This window comes from Saccostrea cucullata, unplaced genomic scaffold (genome assembly GCF_032062105.1).
Source record: "Saccostrea cucullata isolate Sc308-1 unplaced genomic scaffold, CSIRO_AGI_Scuc_v1 ctg4639, whole genome shotgun sequence".
Taxonomy (NCBI): Eukaryota; Metazoa; Mollusca; class Bivalvia; order Ostreida; family Ostreidae; genus Saccostrea; species Saccostrea cuccullata.
The window spans coordinates 10,857-27,365 of NW_026930692.1; the positions used below are offsets into that span (position 1 = coordinate 10,857).

General features: G+C 33.0%; 2 protein-coding genes across 2 annotated transcripts; one reads left to right on the forward strand and one right to left on the reverse strand.

Annotated features, from left to right (window-relative positions):
* The first annotated feature begins 1,008 nt into the window (after window positions 1-1,008).
* On the forward strand, window positions 1,009-1,955 carry LOC134229619 (uncharacterized). The gene is made up of 2 exons (XM_062711366.1): window positions 1,009-1,063; window positions 1,462-1,955. Exons 1-2 carry the CDS (start codon window positions 1,009-1,011, stop codon window positions 1,953-1,955), a joined length of 549 nt encoding a protein of 182 aa, XP_062567350.1.
* Window positions 1,956-4,027: 2,072 nt separating this feature from the next.
* LOC134229622 (fibrinogen-like protein 1) lies at window positions 4,028-15,668 on the reverse strand. The gene is made up of 6 exons (XM_062711367.1): window positions 14,652-15,668; window positions 14,296-14,435; window positions 14,086-14,182; window positions 13,713-13,880; window positions 4,697-4,956; window positions 4,028-4,574 (listed from the first exon to the last, which is right to left on the reverse strand). The coding sequence occupies exons 1-5, from the start codon at window positions 15,277-15,279 to the stop codon at window positions 4,697-4,699; spliced, it is 1,293 nt and encodes a 430-aa protein (XP_062567351.1). The 5' UTR covers window positions 15,280-15,668; the 3' UTR covers window positions 4,028-4,574.
* Between the last annotated feature and the right edge of the window lie 841 nt (window positions 15,669-16,509).

Consider the following 16,509-nt stretch of genomic DNA (forward strand, 5'->3'; position numbering starts at 1 on the left):
TCTCTTTGGCATGCAAAAATGGCAGGTAATTTCTTTAATTTACAAATAATCTACATTGTAGTTCTTTGTAATCTCTAAAAAAAATAATAGTATAGATCTATGTTTTCTTTTCTAGATAAGGCGTGCTGTATTGACAGCAAAACATGCTCTGATGTTGAACTTTGTTCCACATCATTTGGGATTTTCCCACATTACCCGGGAGGACGTTAAAGAAAACCACACCCGTCCACTTGCAAAAGAGCTGCTTTGTACTGTAACTGAAAATCCAGTAATACTAGTACTTGATGGGACATATATATACCTACAAAAAAGTGGTAATTTTACATTCTCAAGGAGATCATTTAGTACTCATAAACACAGGCCGTTGATTAAACCTATGATAGTGGTAAATACATCGGGGTACGTTGTTTCGGTGCTTGGGCCATACCTAGCCGACTCCAGGAATTCAGATGCTAAGATTTTGACTCATATGATAGAAACCAACGTAGAGGAAATTAAAGATTGGATAAAGGAGGAAGACATATTCATTGTCGATAGAGGGTTTAGGGATGCGGAAACTCTACTCAACGACATTGGAATTCATGTTGAAATGCCTTCCTTTCTACCACGTGGAACAAAGCAACACACAACAGAAGAGTCTAATGCAACACGTTTAGTTACAAAAGTAAGATAACTATTGAAGAAACTCAAGATCAAAAGCATAATTATTTTTAAAATGTATATACGATGTAATTTTCAGAAGTATTTCAATTGTGTTCTGATTAAATAAATGAAAAAGAACTGTAAATCAAAGTAAACCAATTAAGATCAACATTTGTTTTTTAGCTACGATGGGTCGTCGAAAGTGTTAATGGTAGAATCAAAACCTGGAATTACTTGGACAGAACCATTCCCAATAGCCAGATACCACACATCGGAGATTATGTTCGGATCATTAGTGCCATCTGCAACAAATTCAGGCCTGATGTTAGTACAGGATTAGAGAGTGACTTGTCGACAGCTGCGAAGATGCGTTTTCTCTCCAAGGAAGTCAATGTACTCAAGGAATATGTAGAGACAAATGGTAAATTGCTACTGTAACTCAATATAAGAGCATTACATCAATGTAATTTCTAGTCTATTATTACTACCCTGCCGGTGAAACCGGAGTTGATTACAGGTCAAGATTGTACTTCGTTCCACTTCATTGATAGGGGTTTCCTATCGTTATTTTTTTTTCTAAACGCTTGCATTCTGAATTTTAAGTAGGTGTGCATCAGATTTGCATTTCATTCCGCTTCAATGATTTTTTTACAGAGTTATGGCATTTTCATTTTTTAACGGGGACCAGATTTTACATGCCGATAGGGGACTATTGCTTATGCAGTGCTCTCAGAATGCTTGTTTTATAATATCTTGATAAATTATGAATTTCTAAATTTATTACAACTAATTATGAGTAACATGCTTTTTTAAATGTAGGTTTAGACAAAAGGGAAGAAAGGTGGCGGAAGATTGACGCCAGCGACACAAGCATTGCATTTCCGCAACTGTCGGAAGAAGAAATACGAGAATTAACAATGGGGGTATATCAGATAAAACTAGCTAAATCCTATGCTCAGGAACATCTGGATAAAGATGGCAACTATGAAATTTACGTCAACAATGACCATGATGGAATTCTAGGTGCAAAACTTCAAAGCAGGCATATATCGGCAAAAAAGTATTTATTGTGGATTGGGTTTGATGAGATAAATATAAAATCATGGTTTTGCAAATGCAAAATAGGGTCAAGAGTGGTGGGAATGTGCTCCCACATCACTAGTGTTATATGGTTTTTATCCTTTGCAAGGCACAGGGAAAACCCAAAGATTGGAGTTCGGAATTGGTGCAGTTACGTTGATGATGCTGCAGCGCTGCCCGTTGATGATTCCGACAGCGACGAAGACAGCCTTGTCGGAAATGAAGAGGAGTGATATTAACATGTTAATCTATTTAAAGTTATTGAACTTATTAACATGCTATTAACATTAATATGTTACATTTGGTTCAAATGATTTTAAGATTTGAAAATGTATTTTGAAATTCACAGAGAGAGACAGGGAGAGGGAGGTTGCTTCTTTAGTACTACAGCAAAACTCGGTTATAACGAAGTCGCTGGGACCTTTGAAATTACTTCGCTATATCCGTAATTCGTTATAACTGTATGTAAAATTCATCAAATTTATATAGCTGGGGATTGAAAATGACTTAGCTATATCCGTGAATTCGCAATATCCGTGTTCGTACTAAACGAGTTTTACTGTAGTTTTTGAGAGGACGTAATGAGAACGAGCAAGAGAAATAAAAGTAATGAATTTGTCAAGGTATTCAATAGGGATATCAATTTGTAACAAGGTAATTGTTTACTCGGTCGGAGCTATGGTAATCGTAAGAAAATCTGTAATAAGTTAGGCGAAAAAGTTTAAAAAAATTAAATTTGAACGCATTTTTTTTTGAAGTTTGATAATTTAGGATTTCACACATTCATTGATATAAATGTGACTACTAGTATGATTCTACGGACCGAAGGGCATGGTTCTTGGTCATTTTATGTCTGAAGTGTAAATTATTGTTAAAACACCAAGTTTTTACCCCGACTGACCTGTAATTCTTTGTGTCCAATCCCTTTGGCATTTGTCAATGAAATATGTTCAAAATTCATTTATGATAATTAAATCACCGTTTAGTACTGTGAATTAAACACTGTAAATTTAAAAATGTACTTCAGAATAAATCTTAATTATGGTGACAACGCTGAATGAACTTAGGTGAAATCTGCTTTGGAGAAAAGATCTATGCCTTTTTTCTCAGACATGATTCATGGTTTTCTTGATTTTTTTCCAGTCTACTGAAACTGAAAATATAGATATATAATGGTATGCATATAATTTTCTCATCAAGAATCAAGACAAATAGAACAGTTTTAAAAATTTTAGACTTAAGTTCTTCTTGTGTACATGAATTAACTTATGAAAAAAAATATTGAAAATATATTTTGATATGGTTAAGCGGTTAATCGCTCTTAAGGTTAACCGATTAGCAGTTCCGTATTCGGTTGCCATCCCTAGTATTTAATGAGAGAATTTTTTTTTGAGAGAGAGAAAGAGATTGCATGTTGTAGATTTACTAGTTTCAGAGAATAAAAATTGTCTTAATTATATATTATGTACATTGTTTTTCGATGAATAATTTCAGTGACGTCACATATGTTCTTACGACGTTAAAAAGGAAAAATATGGTAAAAAGGATGCAAAATTGACAGCATTGTTTCTCCAATACTAAATTATACACAAATATGTAACAACTGTCATCTGAAAAGATAAATCTTCTAGATTTATATTCAAAAATATTTTTAAATTTGATGGTAGGCCGAATTTTGCCCTTACTGTACCTTGTTTTTAACAGAACATATTATAGCATTCACAATTTTTGTTTTTATGACGTCACAAATTAGTCCAATTTTAGAATTTTTTTCAGAAAGAGGACAAAATTTCAACATTTTTAGCTTTTAAATTTATAGAGCGCATGTTTGTGCAGGATTAATATTTACATATTTCATTGATATTATCATTCTACACATTATATCAAAATATTGATCCTGAACACACATGCGCTCGGTGACTCAAAATATCGACGAAACATGTACATTTTTCTGTAGAATTCATTAAAAACCGAAATTTACGTCATGTTTGTGACGTCATTACGTACATATGACGCCATTACTTATGAAAATATTCAGTGCTTTGAAGTCAGCATATACTCCCCTGTTTAAGAACTTAATTAAATATTCCTCCATCAAAGTTTGATTTGGGGGGCAAATATTGGTTATTACCGAATAAAGTTCTTACATGAAATTGATAACATTTCAAAAAACTCTTTCAATCCTCTTGTTCCCTTCATAGTTTTTATCAGATGTTAGTGTTTCCTTAATGTTTAAATAAAGAATGATTGCCATAATTTAATTTTCAAATGAACAATATGTAAAAGAAAACAATGAACAATCAGAGCATGATATTTGATATTTTATTCGGTTCTTAATGAAGTTAAATATACATATAAAACGTAAGTTTTATAAAAATATTGTATTTTTAATATGAAACATTGTATCGATTTTTATTTGTTCTATCCCTTCAATTATTTTCACATGGCATAATTATTTTATAAGAACAGGATATTCCTTACCTAAGTTTAATCAAAATGCATCAACAGACAATGATAATGATAAAATTCTAAATTTTTGTCCAACAGGACCCAGGAAAGGATATCCTTTCATAAGGACGCATATTTTGTTAAGAAACATTTATATAAATTCGGAATTTATAGAACATTGCTATGAATAAAAGAATACTATAAAATGAAATAAAAGTGTCTATTTTATGAAAATTATTTATTTCTGATTTTTAATTATAGTGTTTTTCATTATTCATGAAGGATATGGATATAACGGAACAGTATTCAAAATCAAACTCCACAAAACAATACAAAATAGGAGCAGAACAAACGCGGACGGTTCTCAAAAACATCATCAAATTTTCTTCCTTTGAATGTTCTGTCTGTAAAGAAAAAAAAAAAACAATTTCAAAAACAGATCATCAACAAACCTTTACACACGACTTTTGATAGCTTCGGATTTCAAACTATTAAACAAAGCAAGTTAAAGAGCCCGGATGTTGACCTAATGACGTCTGATCATCATCTTCGTCTCTCTGACATCCGCCCCTCTCCGTACAGTAGGATACCACGGCTTCGTCCAGTCTCCCGAGGACCAGGGGCCGTTAAGGTAGGCGTCTTTACACCTGTTATACCACCATCCTCCTCCTCCTCCGTAATCAATAGCACAGCTCCCTCCAGACACGTCGTTATCCCTGTCTACGGTGGAGAAGGACATCCCAGACAGATCAAAGTAGGGACTCCCCGTGTCTGACATGCTGTCCCCTGGAGGATAAAAAAACTGACTCAGTTCAAGGAGTTACATTAAATTCTTTAGAATTATTTAAATAATACATACATATTACTCAACACAAGGTATTAAGTCAGATACATGAACTTCGTTTTGATATAAATGATATATCATATACCGTATAAATGTCAAACTAGTAACATAAACTCTGAAATGATTCAAATGAACTATACACACTATAGACAAACAAGTTTTGTAAACTTTGATATAGCCTTATATCACATGTTATGTAGATTATCGTTAAAATAATCGAGTTACTGTGTTAATATTCATTGTCAAATCTATTTGTTTAACTCGATTTCACTCAAGTAGGAACTCTTAGTGTCTGACGTCCTGTCACCTGGAGAATTATGATACGCTTATTAGGCCTAACTACACTAAGTAGAAGTAAATAATACAATGGCTTTATGGTGAAGAACAAGATGTGTACAGAACAAATTGGCTTAGAGCTAATTGCAAAAAGGCTAACAGATTGCACTGTTTCTGACGTTCTAACGCTTTGCTTGTCGAGAGGTTTAAATACTACGTCCCATTCTCGCCACATCAAAAGAAGTAGCCGAGATTGCTTCGCTCCCACGCTAAAGTCGGTCAGCTGCAATATACATGTACATCGCCGACGTTAAACGGTTTAAAAAGGGGGACAGGCAGCACAAATCTTATTAAACAGTTGAAAAAGACCATTATTTTGCTTTTTTAGAGTCCATGATAAATTGAAGGTGATAATTTTATTTTTATAGCATTTGCCAGTTGTGTACATGTATATATCACAATTTATATTGTATTAACACTAGCGAAAGGGAAAAAATGGGGATGTAGAGAAGAGACGATTGTTCCTTGTTACAGAAGCTGCCTTGGGATAGTGTTTGTACATACACTGAGTTGGTAAAGGGACCCCCAGGAGAGGGGCTGGTGAATTTTCTGTGTCAGATTATTTCTTTCATATCATCATGTAAGTCAGGTATGGATAACTTCTTTTTTTTCATCCGAAAAAAGTTTGACAAGCCAAAGAAAAAAAGTTAAACTCTATTTCGGGTAGGGTTAGTTCAAAATATATTTTATTTATTGGACTGGATTGAACAGCATACTTATATGCCTATGATCCTTCTATGATATGTACTATATGTGATTTTAAAACTGTTGGTTATGAATATCATTAAGTTATGGAATGCAATTACTTTTCGAAAGACAGAGAAATATTTCTCCCAAACAGATATTGTAATAATCCTAACACTTTTAAATTCAATGGACTTTTGAGTAGTAATAATGCAACAATACAAAAATCATTATCAAAGTTTATAAAGAAAATTTTTTAAAACTGTCTGTCCTTCTTGAATCCTCCGTGTGTTTTACAGATAGCTGACTACATGTTTTTCTCACTCTTTTCTTTATATATTTGTCTATTTCTTAACCCTTGACCGCAATTTTTGTTTGTGTATATGTATATATGTACCTCTTGCATTGGCGTCGGAAGCAAATTGAAAGTGGGGGGGGGGGGTAAGTGTAAGAAATTTTTTTTTGTACCTCAAAAACAAAAAACTTGACAAGCAAAAAAAAAAAAAGTAAATGTCTATTTCCCAATTTTAACCTATACTAACACGTATCTGTGGAAAGTGGGGGGCTAAACTTACGAAGATATGTTCAATGCCTATACTAAGTATACATTTGGAAAAAAAGTGGGGGGGGGGTTCCGACGCCTATGTCTTGTACCAGTGATATGGTTTTGAGCGAATAAAGAATTGAATTGAATTCTCTCAATAGGTCAAGGTACAATTACAAGTATATGACATTGATGTAAACATTGAAAAAAAATGTATGAGGAGTAGATTATCAATTGTTACATATTTATAATGAATCAGAGAGAGAGAGAGAGAGAGAGAGAGAGAGAAAAGAGAGATCATAGAGTAAAACAAATAAATATAAAATGAATAATTTAACAATGAATAGAAAAATGATAATTATATGAATAAAAACAAAAAGAAAAAAAAATCGGGTGGGGAGAAGGGTTCGAAGTACCAGGCAAGGACATATTATTTTTCTCGCTGGTGGAGGATAGATTTTTTTTTTCGAGAACGGCCAATTTATTTCCAATATTTGCAGGAAGTGCATGTGTAGATAGATTTACGCTTTACATTCTGCCGTTCGGTATTAATTATACTGAACATACAAAATTGATTAAAACATAACTAAATTGAACTTCAATCGATAAAATTTGAACGTCTCCCCCGGCTTTCCCTTTGCGCCATTTCTCTTGAATATATGTCTGGAGAGGGGGCTCTATTTTTCAGCAGTATATTTTGTACTAATTTGCAACAATATCAGAATGGCTTGGATTGATACGCTTAATCAATGAATGCAATGGTCAATGACTTATGCAATAATTGATTTTTATACATGTGCGCAAATATAAAGAAGTTAAAGTTTGCGATAGAATGTAATAATCGACCAATTTAAATATTCGTAATGGACTGAAAAAAAAATCATAAAATGCTTTCATTGATTAATTCAAGTTTTAAAGACATTTAATATGCTGGTAATATTCAAGAAAACGACTTCGGGACTGTCTAGTCCACTTTTTTTACCCAACAAACAGCTGACCGACTTTAGCGTGGGAGAGACGCGATCTCGGCTACTTGCTTTGATGTGGTGACAATGTGACGTAGAATTTAAGAATTATGGTGAAAACGGTACCTGGTGAAAACGGCACCTAGTGAAAACGGCACTTGGATTATGCAAAACGGCACTTGGTCAAAACGGCACTTAGTGAAAACGGCACTTGGTCAAAATGGCACTTATAGAAAAAAGTATAATTATATGCAATGATAATTTGATATATAGATTGATAAATATTTGTGTGAGTATATATACATGTAAACATATATAATCTTTGTTTTCTGGGAGGGTCCATTTTTTCCCCAAGAAAACAATTCATGTACACACTGAATTAAGTTTTTATGAAATCTATGTGATCCTATATATAAAATTAAATTATGTGTGAACCTATGCATATACATACTTTTCTCCACAGATTCATACATTTAAATACCAAATTTGAAATGATTTTTTTTTCATTTTACATGTTTTATTCCTTGAAATATCAGTATCTTCATCTTTTAGTCTCCTTTTTTAAATTACTGAAATAACAGCATAGTTTTTAAATATAACATTATTTTTAAAAACAAGATTATAAACAATAACAGCATCATTTTATCATCTAAATAAATTATTATTTGTAACCATGGTAACAATTAATATCAACATTGTTTCATTTTAATATTTAATCAATATTATTAAATAGAAATAAATTAATATTCTTCAGTTATAAAAAATAACCAACAAACAAATGTTTTTGTTCTTCTATGTACAGGTTTCATATTGTAAAAAAAAAACTTATAGGAAATGTTGTATAGCTATTCAGATTTTATGTACAGTTTAGAGAGGAAAATCTAAGTTCCAATCCCTTTGACATATTGTCAAGAAATACACAATAGTAACTGTATATGATTGCAAATTGACGATCAACAGATTAATGAGGGGGAGGTGTGAAAAGTCTTTTGTTTCTTATTCCTACATGTGTATTCTAAGTAAACATACTCTAACTGGCTTCTAATTAATCAACTGTGACTGCATGGCAACCCCCAAAACAGAGTAGTATACATATTTGCAGTGCTATATATTTTTAAATTTCAAAGGATCGTGATAATATTATTTGGATTTAATCTCTGTTGTAGAAAATATTAGACATATAATTTAAAGAAGAAACATATTTTAAAAAATCTAACCACTGTACAAAAGTATTTTCCCCCTAAAATATTTTTAAAACATTTTTATCAATAATAATATACACATTTATTTCTATAAATGTAATATAAAGATCCATTTTCTGTATAAACAATATCAAATTCTCAAAATTAAAAAGTGCCGTTTTGACTTTTCTGAAGTGCCGTTTTGACTACTCTCAAGTGCCGTTTTGCATATTTCCTAAGTGCCGTTTTCACCAGGTGCCGTTTTGACTTGTACCCGAATTTAAACCTCTCGACAAGCTAGGCGTTAGCACGTCAGAAACAGCACAATCCGTTAGCCTTTTTGCAATTAGCAATATAGGAATCATTAAAAACGACGAATGAATTTCACAAATAAAAGAGTCGTAGCATTATATTTGTTACACTATTTTTATTTTTGCAATGCAATAATCGATATTCTCAGAACATATAACTACAATGTATTTATATAATTTTTATGCACCGGGATCGAAAGATCCGACGCGTATATTGTTTTTGTCCTGTCTGTCAGTTTGTCTGCAAACTTTAACCATCACCATAACTTTTGAACCATGAATAGTTGAGACTTCATATCTGGTATGCATACTTTATTAACTAATTTCTTTCAAACGACATGAAGGACAATGATCTTGTGACCTTGACTGTCACTCATATGCTAAACTATTTTTTTAATGCAAACTTTAACCTTCGTCATAACTTTTGAACCATAAAAGATAAAAACTTCATACTTGGTATACATACACCACTGAATAAGCTTTTTAAATGACACCATAGTCAATGACCTTGTGACCTTGACTGTGACCTATACGCTAAATATAGCTTTTTTGTCGGCAAACTTGAACCTTCACCATAACGAAAAAAGATAGAGACTTAAGATAAGGTTTGCGTTAACAGGGAGATAACTCTTGCGAATCACCAAAGCGTTTGAAACAGGCAAATTTAAACCAGCGATGCTAAGCATCTCCGTAACGAATTTCCTCTGTTATACTTGATGTTTGTTGACACTAATGTTAGGGCTAAAAACGAAGGACCTTTTCAGGAGAAAGTCTTATAATAAATCAAAGCATAGGAATCTTAGAAGCCTTTGAGATTAGCGTGATGCATGTGGATGAACCAATAAAGGAGGACTTGTTTATTTTCGATACGAAACGTGGCAAGTTGCACGGCAATTAGAAGAAAGTCATTGACGCATTGTGCTGATGTGTGTTTCTCGCTTCACCACTACACTAAAAAATTTTAAGTGAGAATGGGAAAGAAAAAAGAAAAGACCTGAGAGTATCCAGTAAAGTATCATGCTATATGCAGTCCGAACCGGGAAGAAAAGTCACGCTGATTTGACCATGTCTAATAATGATGTTGACAGTTTGATTGTTGATAGTATTTTCATCAGGTAATTATTTAACTATTCATTTTACTGAAAGTTATGAATGATCTACTGACTAAAAACGATGAATAAACGGTACAAGGATGTCAGGATGTGACTAATATCCCAACATTGCCAAAAACTAAAAAAAAATGCATTCATTCAAGAAATTATGAAAAATAAAATCCTTGCTGTTTAGGCCTCAGAACAGGTATTCAATTGTTCGAGTTACCTTTATAAATGAGGTTTGATTTCAATTAATATCTCATTTTCTAATTAATAAAAAATAGATACAGATTGTGCATGACAAGAACATTAATTTTCTTGATCAAGCATTAGCATTTCCAGTGGCGGATCCAAAAATTTTCAAAAGGGGGGGGGGCGACCAGTTTGAGGTCAGGGTAGGGGGCCCACAGCCACACCCAAAAACATTGATTTATTAAATATAGTGTATTTTTGGGAGCACGAAAGGGGGGGGCCCGGGCCCCCTGGGCCCCCCCTCTAAATCCGCCAGTGATTTCACTAATTCAATTTGTAAATTTTACAATAATTTCATATTGATTCTTCATTCATTATATTGGAAATTTATTCATTTCATTGAGTGAATGAAACTCAGTACAATTCCTTATGCTATTCAAAAAATGTAATTCTTTAAGTTAAATGATATTGTAAAAATGAACACATGTGATTTCAGATCATGGGTCATTAATTGGAATAGATAAGAACCAAATAAAAGTACTCCAGTGTTTCCTGAAAAGATTTGTGCCATCAATCAAAGTTGGATGGATCAAGCTAAGATGTTGAACCAGATATGGCAAAATCAATGGAGATTTGGAGAAGAACTTCTGACTTGTTATACCCAATGCATATTTGTCTATAGATACTTACATGTAACAAGTTTCTTAAAATGGTTTGTAAAATTGCAAGGAAATTAATACATGAACAATTAAGATTGATGTTTTTATTCATTAAATTTTGTTCTTACCAGGACCTTACCAGGACCTAATATGCTCAAATAAGTATTTCTGAAAACTGACAAGTTTTGTATATAAAGCTGCAGTGAACATGTTTTATTATATCTACTGTAATAGTTTAAAACATGACACTTGGGAATTGTAAGGTTGTTAATTTAGTATGAATGATAAGACCAATTTAGTAATCTAATAAAATTAAATTTTTTTCACAAATACATGTACCGGTAGTTTATTTTAAAATTGTTTACATTTATAATCTTTTCATTTTTTTTCTGTATTTTGATTTTAAAAAGCAGAAAATTTTGTTATATTTAAATTATTTCATGGATATCAAGGAAATATATTTATCACTGTAGCATTGTTTCTTTTTCCCTGTTCTTGACAAATATTTTTCATAATGACAGTGTTATGTCATTTTGCAGAATTTGCCTTTTCTCTGAAATCAAAAGTACACTGTAAACTCATTAATAAAGTATGAGTTGATGTCACTTAGAATTCATCTTTATTTTGTTCTGTCTGATATTTCAATTTAGATTCTAAGGCTATCTAATCCAATGATTGAGCTAATGTCCATGAAGTGTAGAAATAGGCCATCTTTAAAAAATGTTTGGTTGTCGGCCTCACCAGACCGACTGACTAAAATGACCAGACTGAAAACTTTTTTTTCAATGCAGGGCAATATTTTTTTCTTTTTATTCCTCTTATCCCCCTTAAAAAATGTTGCTGAAGATTTTCTCACCTACTGACCCAATAATTTTACCCTGAGTCAAGAGAGGGCAAACAAACATTACTTTAAATATGCATTTCTACTCTTCGAAATAAAGAAATAATTTAATTATAAAAACAGCAGCTTCGTGAATGCAATGCTTACAACATTTCACTCAAAAAATGGCATACATGTACTATGACAGTCACCAACAATAACTGAATAAAGATATTTTGCTACAAAGATGTCTAGAAGTTACTACATGTTGGAATAACTAATCAACATGAGGTCAAATTCATAGGCTTTTAATTGGTTTAGTTGCAACATGTTCTGAAGTATGTTTATATACATGTACTTCTAAAGGTGTTGCAGTATAATTCATGGACAATTTCATCAGAATATTCAGATGTAAAGATTGCCATAAATACTAGAGTTCTTCCATGGAATAAATTTTTAGACCATCATGTAGCACAGGAGGAGTTTTATTTTGAATATTTTTGGCCAATTTATGCCTAAAAACAATATCAAAAATAACATTTAGTCTTTAACATTCACCATGACAAGGTGATATCAATGTTGTCTTTAAAAGTGTAGAAAAAGCCTGGTTTTTATGTTCCGAACCCATAATATAGCCCCTGTTTCCATGGAAATAATATTGGGGACATACATATTTTTTTAGTTCAAATTAATGAAAATGATCAAATTAATAACTTCATGGATTTTGATGGAATCGGTAGATATGTAAAACATTGGTTTTTATATTTTTGTTGCCATGGCAACGGTTTCACTTTATCAAGGAAAATTGAAAAATCTTCTTTTTTACCCAAATTTTCACATTTTTGATAAAGGAAAATTAAAAGTTTAAATAATAAAAGCATGAATTATACTAATTCCGGTCATTTTGATGATAAAAGTTTGATAATTTATAAAATAAATCAAGTTTTTCAATGAAAATAATATTCGAGGTGAAAAATGAAATAAGTGAAATTTGGCATCTTTTACTCAAAAAATGAGACGGGCAATATCTTTGAAAATCATATTAAGTGATGAAGCTAATCTCCCTGAATAAATTGATATATAACATGTGTGCATTTTAAAAAATATATGAGTTGGAGGGAGACGCAAACCTTACCTTAATATTTTGCATGTATTCTCCACCTAATGAGCCCTTCCAGATGACGCCAACGTCAATGACCTTGACTGTGTATTATTTGCTTAAAAAAAGCGTTTTTGAACTTTCGACATAACGTTTGAACCATGAGAGATAGAGAATCCATATTTGGTATACGTACGTCACTAATTAAGTTCTTTCAAATGACACCAAGATCAATGACCTCGTGACCTTGACTGTGACCTATGTGCTAAAAATATTTTTTTCTTTGTTGCAGCCGGTTGCATGGTGTTTCACAAACACATCTTTTGTAGCTACAGGGTGAAGGAATAGGCAGTATTTAAGAATAGCATACTGTACAATCACGTATTTTCGAAGGTTCCAATTTTCGAGGTTTCATGAAAAAATAGTTTGTGGGACTTCATTGTTGTTAGGAGTAAAGCATATAAAATTTTACATTTTGTGTGTCTCTGCATACCTTGAAAACAAGGAAAATTAAACCCCTACGATCTCACAGTACCTCGAAATTATTTTTATCATATTTAGAAAGAAATCGTCGTTAAAAACGTGGGGTCTATTCATTAATAAGAGATAGAGGATGCATACATTTTGCTAGTAGAAGGCAAGAAAGATTAAAATTGACATATCCTTTTTATAGATTAAGTAGATCTCTATTTTATTTTCCTCCCTCTCCTTATTTGTCCTTTCTTTTTCTCAAACTCTCACTATCTTTTTTACTTTCTTTGTTTTGATCAGTGGCGGATCCAGGGATAATCACATACTTTACTTATCACTTACCCAACGTCCCGGTAGCTGATCCTCCAAGAAAAAGTCTGTAATTCTCCCTTTCATCAGACATAGAGAACTGTTGATAAAGTTCATATAAATCTGTACCATTGTATAATGTAATGGAGACGTAGAGGGAGGAGTTTCTTCCCTTAGTAAGCTGGTGAATGACGTCATTTCCTTCAATAGTTAATTGTACGGGTGTATAAGGTTTCGAAAAAAAAACTGAAATCGTTATTCAATTAATAAGTATTTACAAAGTATTAAAGAAAAAAAAAATACTAGTATTTGTAAAAACAAATCGTTTTACGTAAAACATAGACAAATGCAAAAAGTTAAACATTGCTTGATATATTGATATAAACAAATGTAAATAGATATTTACCAATCCAGTAGGAGTCACTAGGGTTACCAAATCCATCCTTGTACTCCGCCCACGTTCTGTTAAAACTTACGAATCCGCTCACCCGCTTCTGGATTGCCTAAGTTATCAACAGGAAAATGTCTTGAAAACTTACGTTTTTCAAATCTTTTTTTAAATTAATTTTTTTTGATAATTTCAAAAACATAAAAGAAAGATAGAGAGAAATCTTACTGTCCACCCGCCACCTTCTTTCTCCATATCACAGTATACATCTACCTGGGTCTCGTTACCGAAGGGGTTTATATTGTATACACCAGATTGTTTATGACCTTGTAGAAATTGATCCTGACAATCCCTGTTTATTTTTGAATCTGAAAAAAGAACGACAGATAGGGTCTCGTTACAGAAATGGTTTATACTGTATACACCAGACTGTGTATGTCCGTGTACAAAGTTTTTATTTTGGAATCTAAACAAAGGGTGACATATAATAATTATATAAAAAAATATACACTGAGAGAGAGAGAGAGAGAGAGAGAGAGAGAGAGAGAGAGAGAGAGAGAGAGAGAGAGAGAGAGATGGAATACCTTTCTTCACGGTTTCCAATGTTCTATCGTTTAGAAGCTTGTAAATTTCTTCGATGTTTCTATTGAACTTCTGCTCGGCTTCTTCAATTTTGTTCTTAAAATTTATTGCTATCTTTTTGTTTTTTCTCCTATTTTCCCTGCTCAAAGAATCAACCTGTGTTTGTAATACTTCTATAGTCTGTTGTAAAGATTTTGTCTTGTTTATTTCAAAGTGTGATTCCAACTGTTCTATCCTTTGCTTTAAAATCTGGTTCTGACTAGTAAGATTATCGACGTGTCTTTGTAATGTTTCAGTTTTCTCCGCTGAATTCTTATCCTGTGTTAGAGAATCGACCTGAACTTTTAATCCATTTAGTGCCCGCTGTAAGGAGGAGACCGTGGTTTCTGCTGATGCCATGTTTCTCTTGAAAGAGGTAACGTCATCCACAGCTGCCCTGACGTCATTGACAACAGATACCCGGATGAGAGTCTCCTGGTTGATGAGCTGTCGCAGAACGTCTATTTCCTGGATGTCGCGTCTCTCGTTGATTATAGCTGTAGAGTTCTTATCGTTAGTACTGGGTAACAAGGAATCAGCCCTGATTTTGAATATTGACACAAAAAGCAGTACAAGAATTGAAAACATCATTTTTCTTATTTCGAAGTGAGCTTACCAGAAAAGATCAATGCTGTGCCTGGATAACAGAAAAAGCAATATTTTTTTACGACAACAGATTTCATAAGGTATATATAGAGACAGCTGGGGATTTCCCCAATCAGATGACGTCATATGTTGTGTAAAGAGATGTTTCTCGAGTTGTCAGAATGTGCTGAATGTAAAAAAAATCCCCAGAATATCTGACAGTACTTGAAGAGGTATGACAAAAATCTGACAGATGACATACTTATGTCACAAGATAATTCTCGGTTATATCATTGTGTTGTTTGAGACGAAATGATAAAAGATAACAGAGCTAAAAATACTTTGGCAATCGGAACTCACTGTCCTTCTCTGTAGATAATAAAAGCAGAAATATTCTTACGACCTCACGCTTATCATTTACTTCCCACACGAATATGTTATTAATTTCTGGAAAACAGTAACACAAAGACGCTCTACTCCCCTACACATGGTGTGTGATTTTTTAAGGGGGGTTAAAATAAATGCTTATACGGAATGATAATTTTGACAATACATTTGAAATATAAATCTGATTTTTGAGATTTGTAATTTTTGTATTACGTAGATATTAGCTGAAATTGAAGTCCTTTCCATAACCATAAGAATTACCTAAAACATATTAATTTTATTAGAATGCTCTGTTATGCTTTCTTTTTACTCTCTAAGAAAATATTTGTAGGTCACTGCTCGTTGTATTCCTTTTCCCTGTCCTTACAGTGTTTATATATATCCTGAATAAATGTAACAAAGACACATACAGTTGCCCAATGGTCCACTGTCTTTATTTGAGCTACATTTATACGCTCTTGTACCCTTTGTTTAAGTTTATATTAATCAAAACACTTTTTAGGTCACCTGAGTAAACTCAGGTGACCCATTGCTATCCGTTTTCGTCCGTCGTCGTGCGTCGTGTGTTAACATTTGAACATTTTCAGCTTCTTCTCTGCAACCACTGAACCAATTTCAACCAAATTTGGCACAAAGCATCTATTTGTGAAGGGGAACAAAAATTGTGAATATCATGATCCCTGCCCCCCTGGGGCCTGAGGGGTGGGGCCAAAACCACTTAAATTAATGCAATCTTTAAAAATCTTCTTCTTTACTCCTGGACCGGTCACGGTAGCCTAGTGGTAGAGCGTTCGCTTAGTGATCGGGAGGCCCGGGTTCGATTCTCGATCGCGGCGCCGCGTCATACCT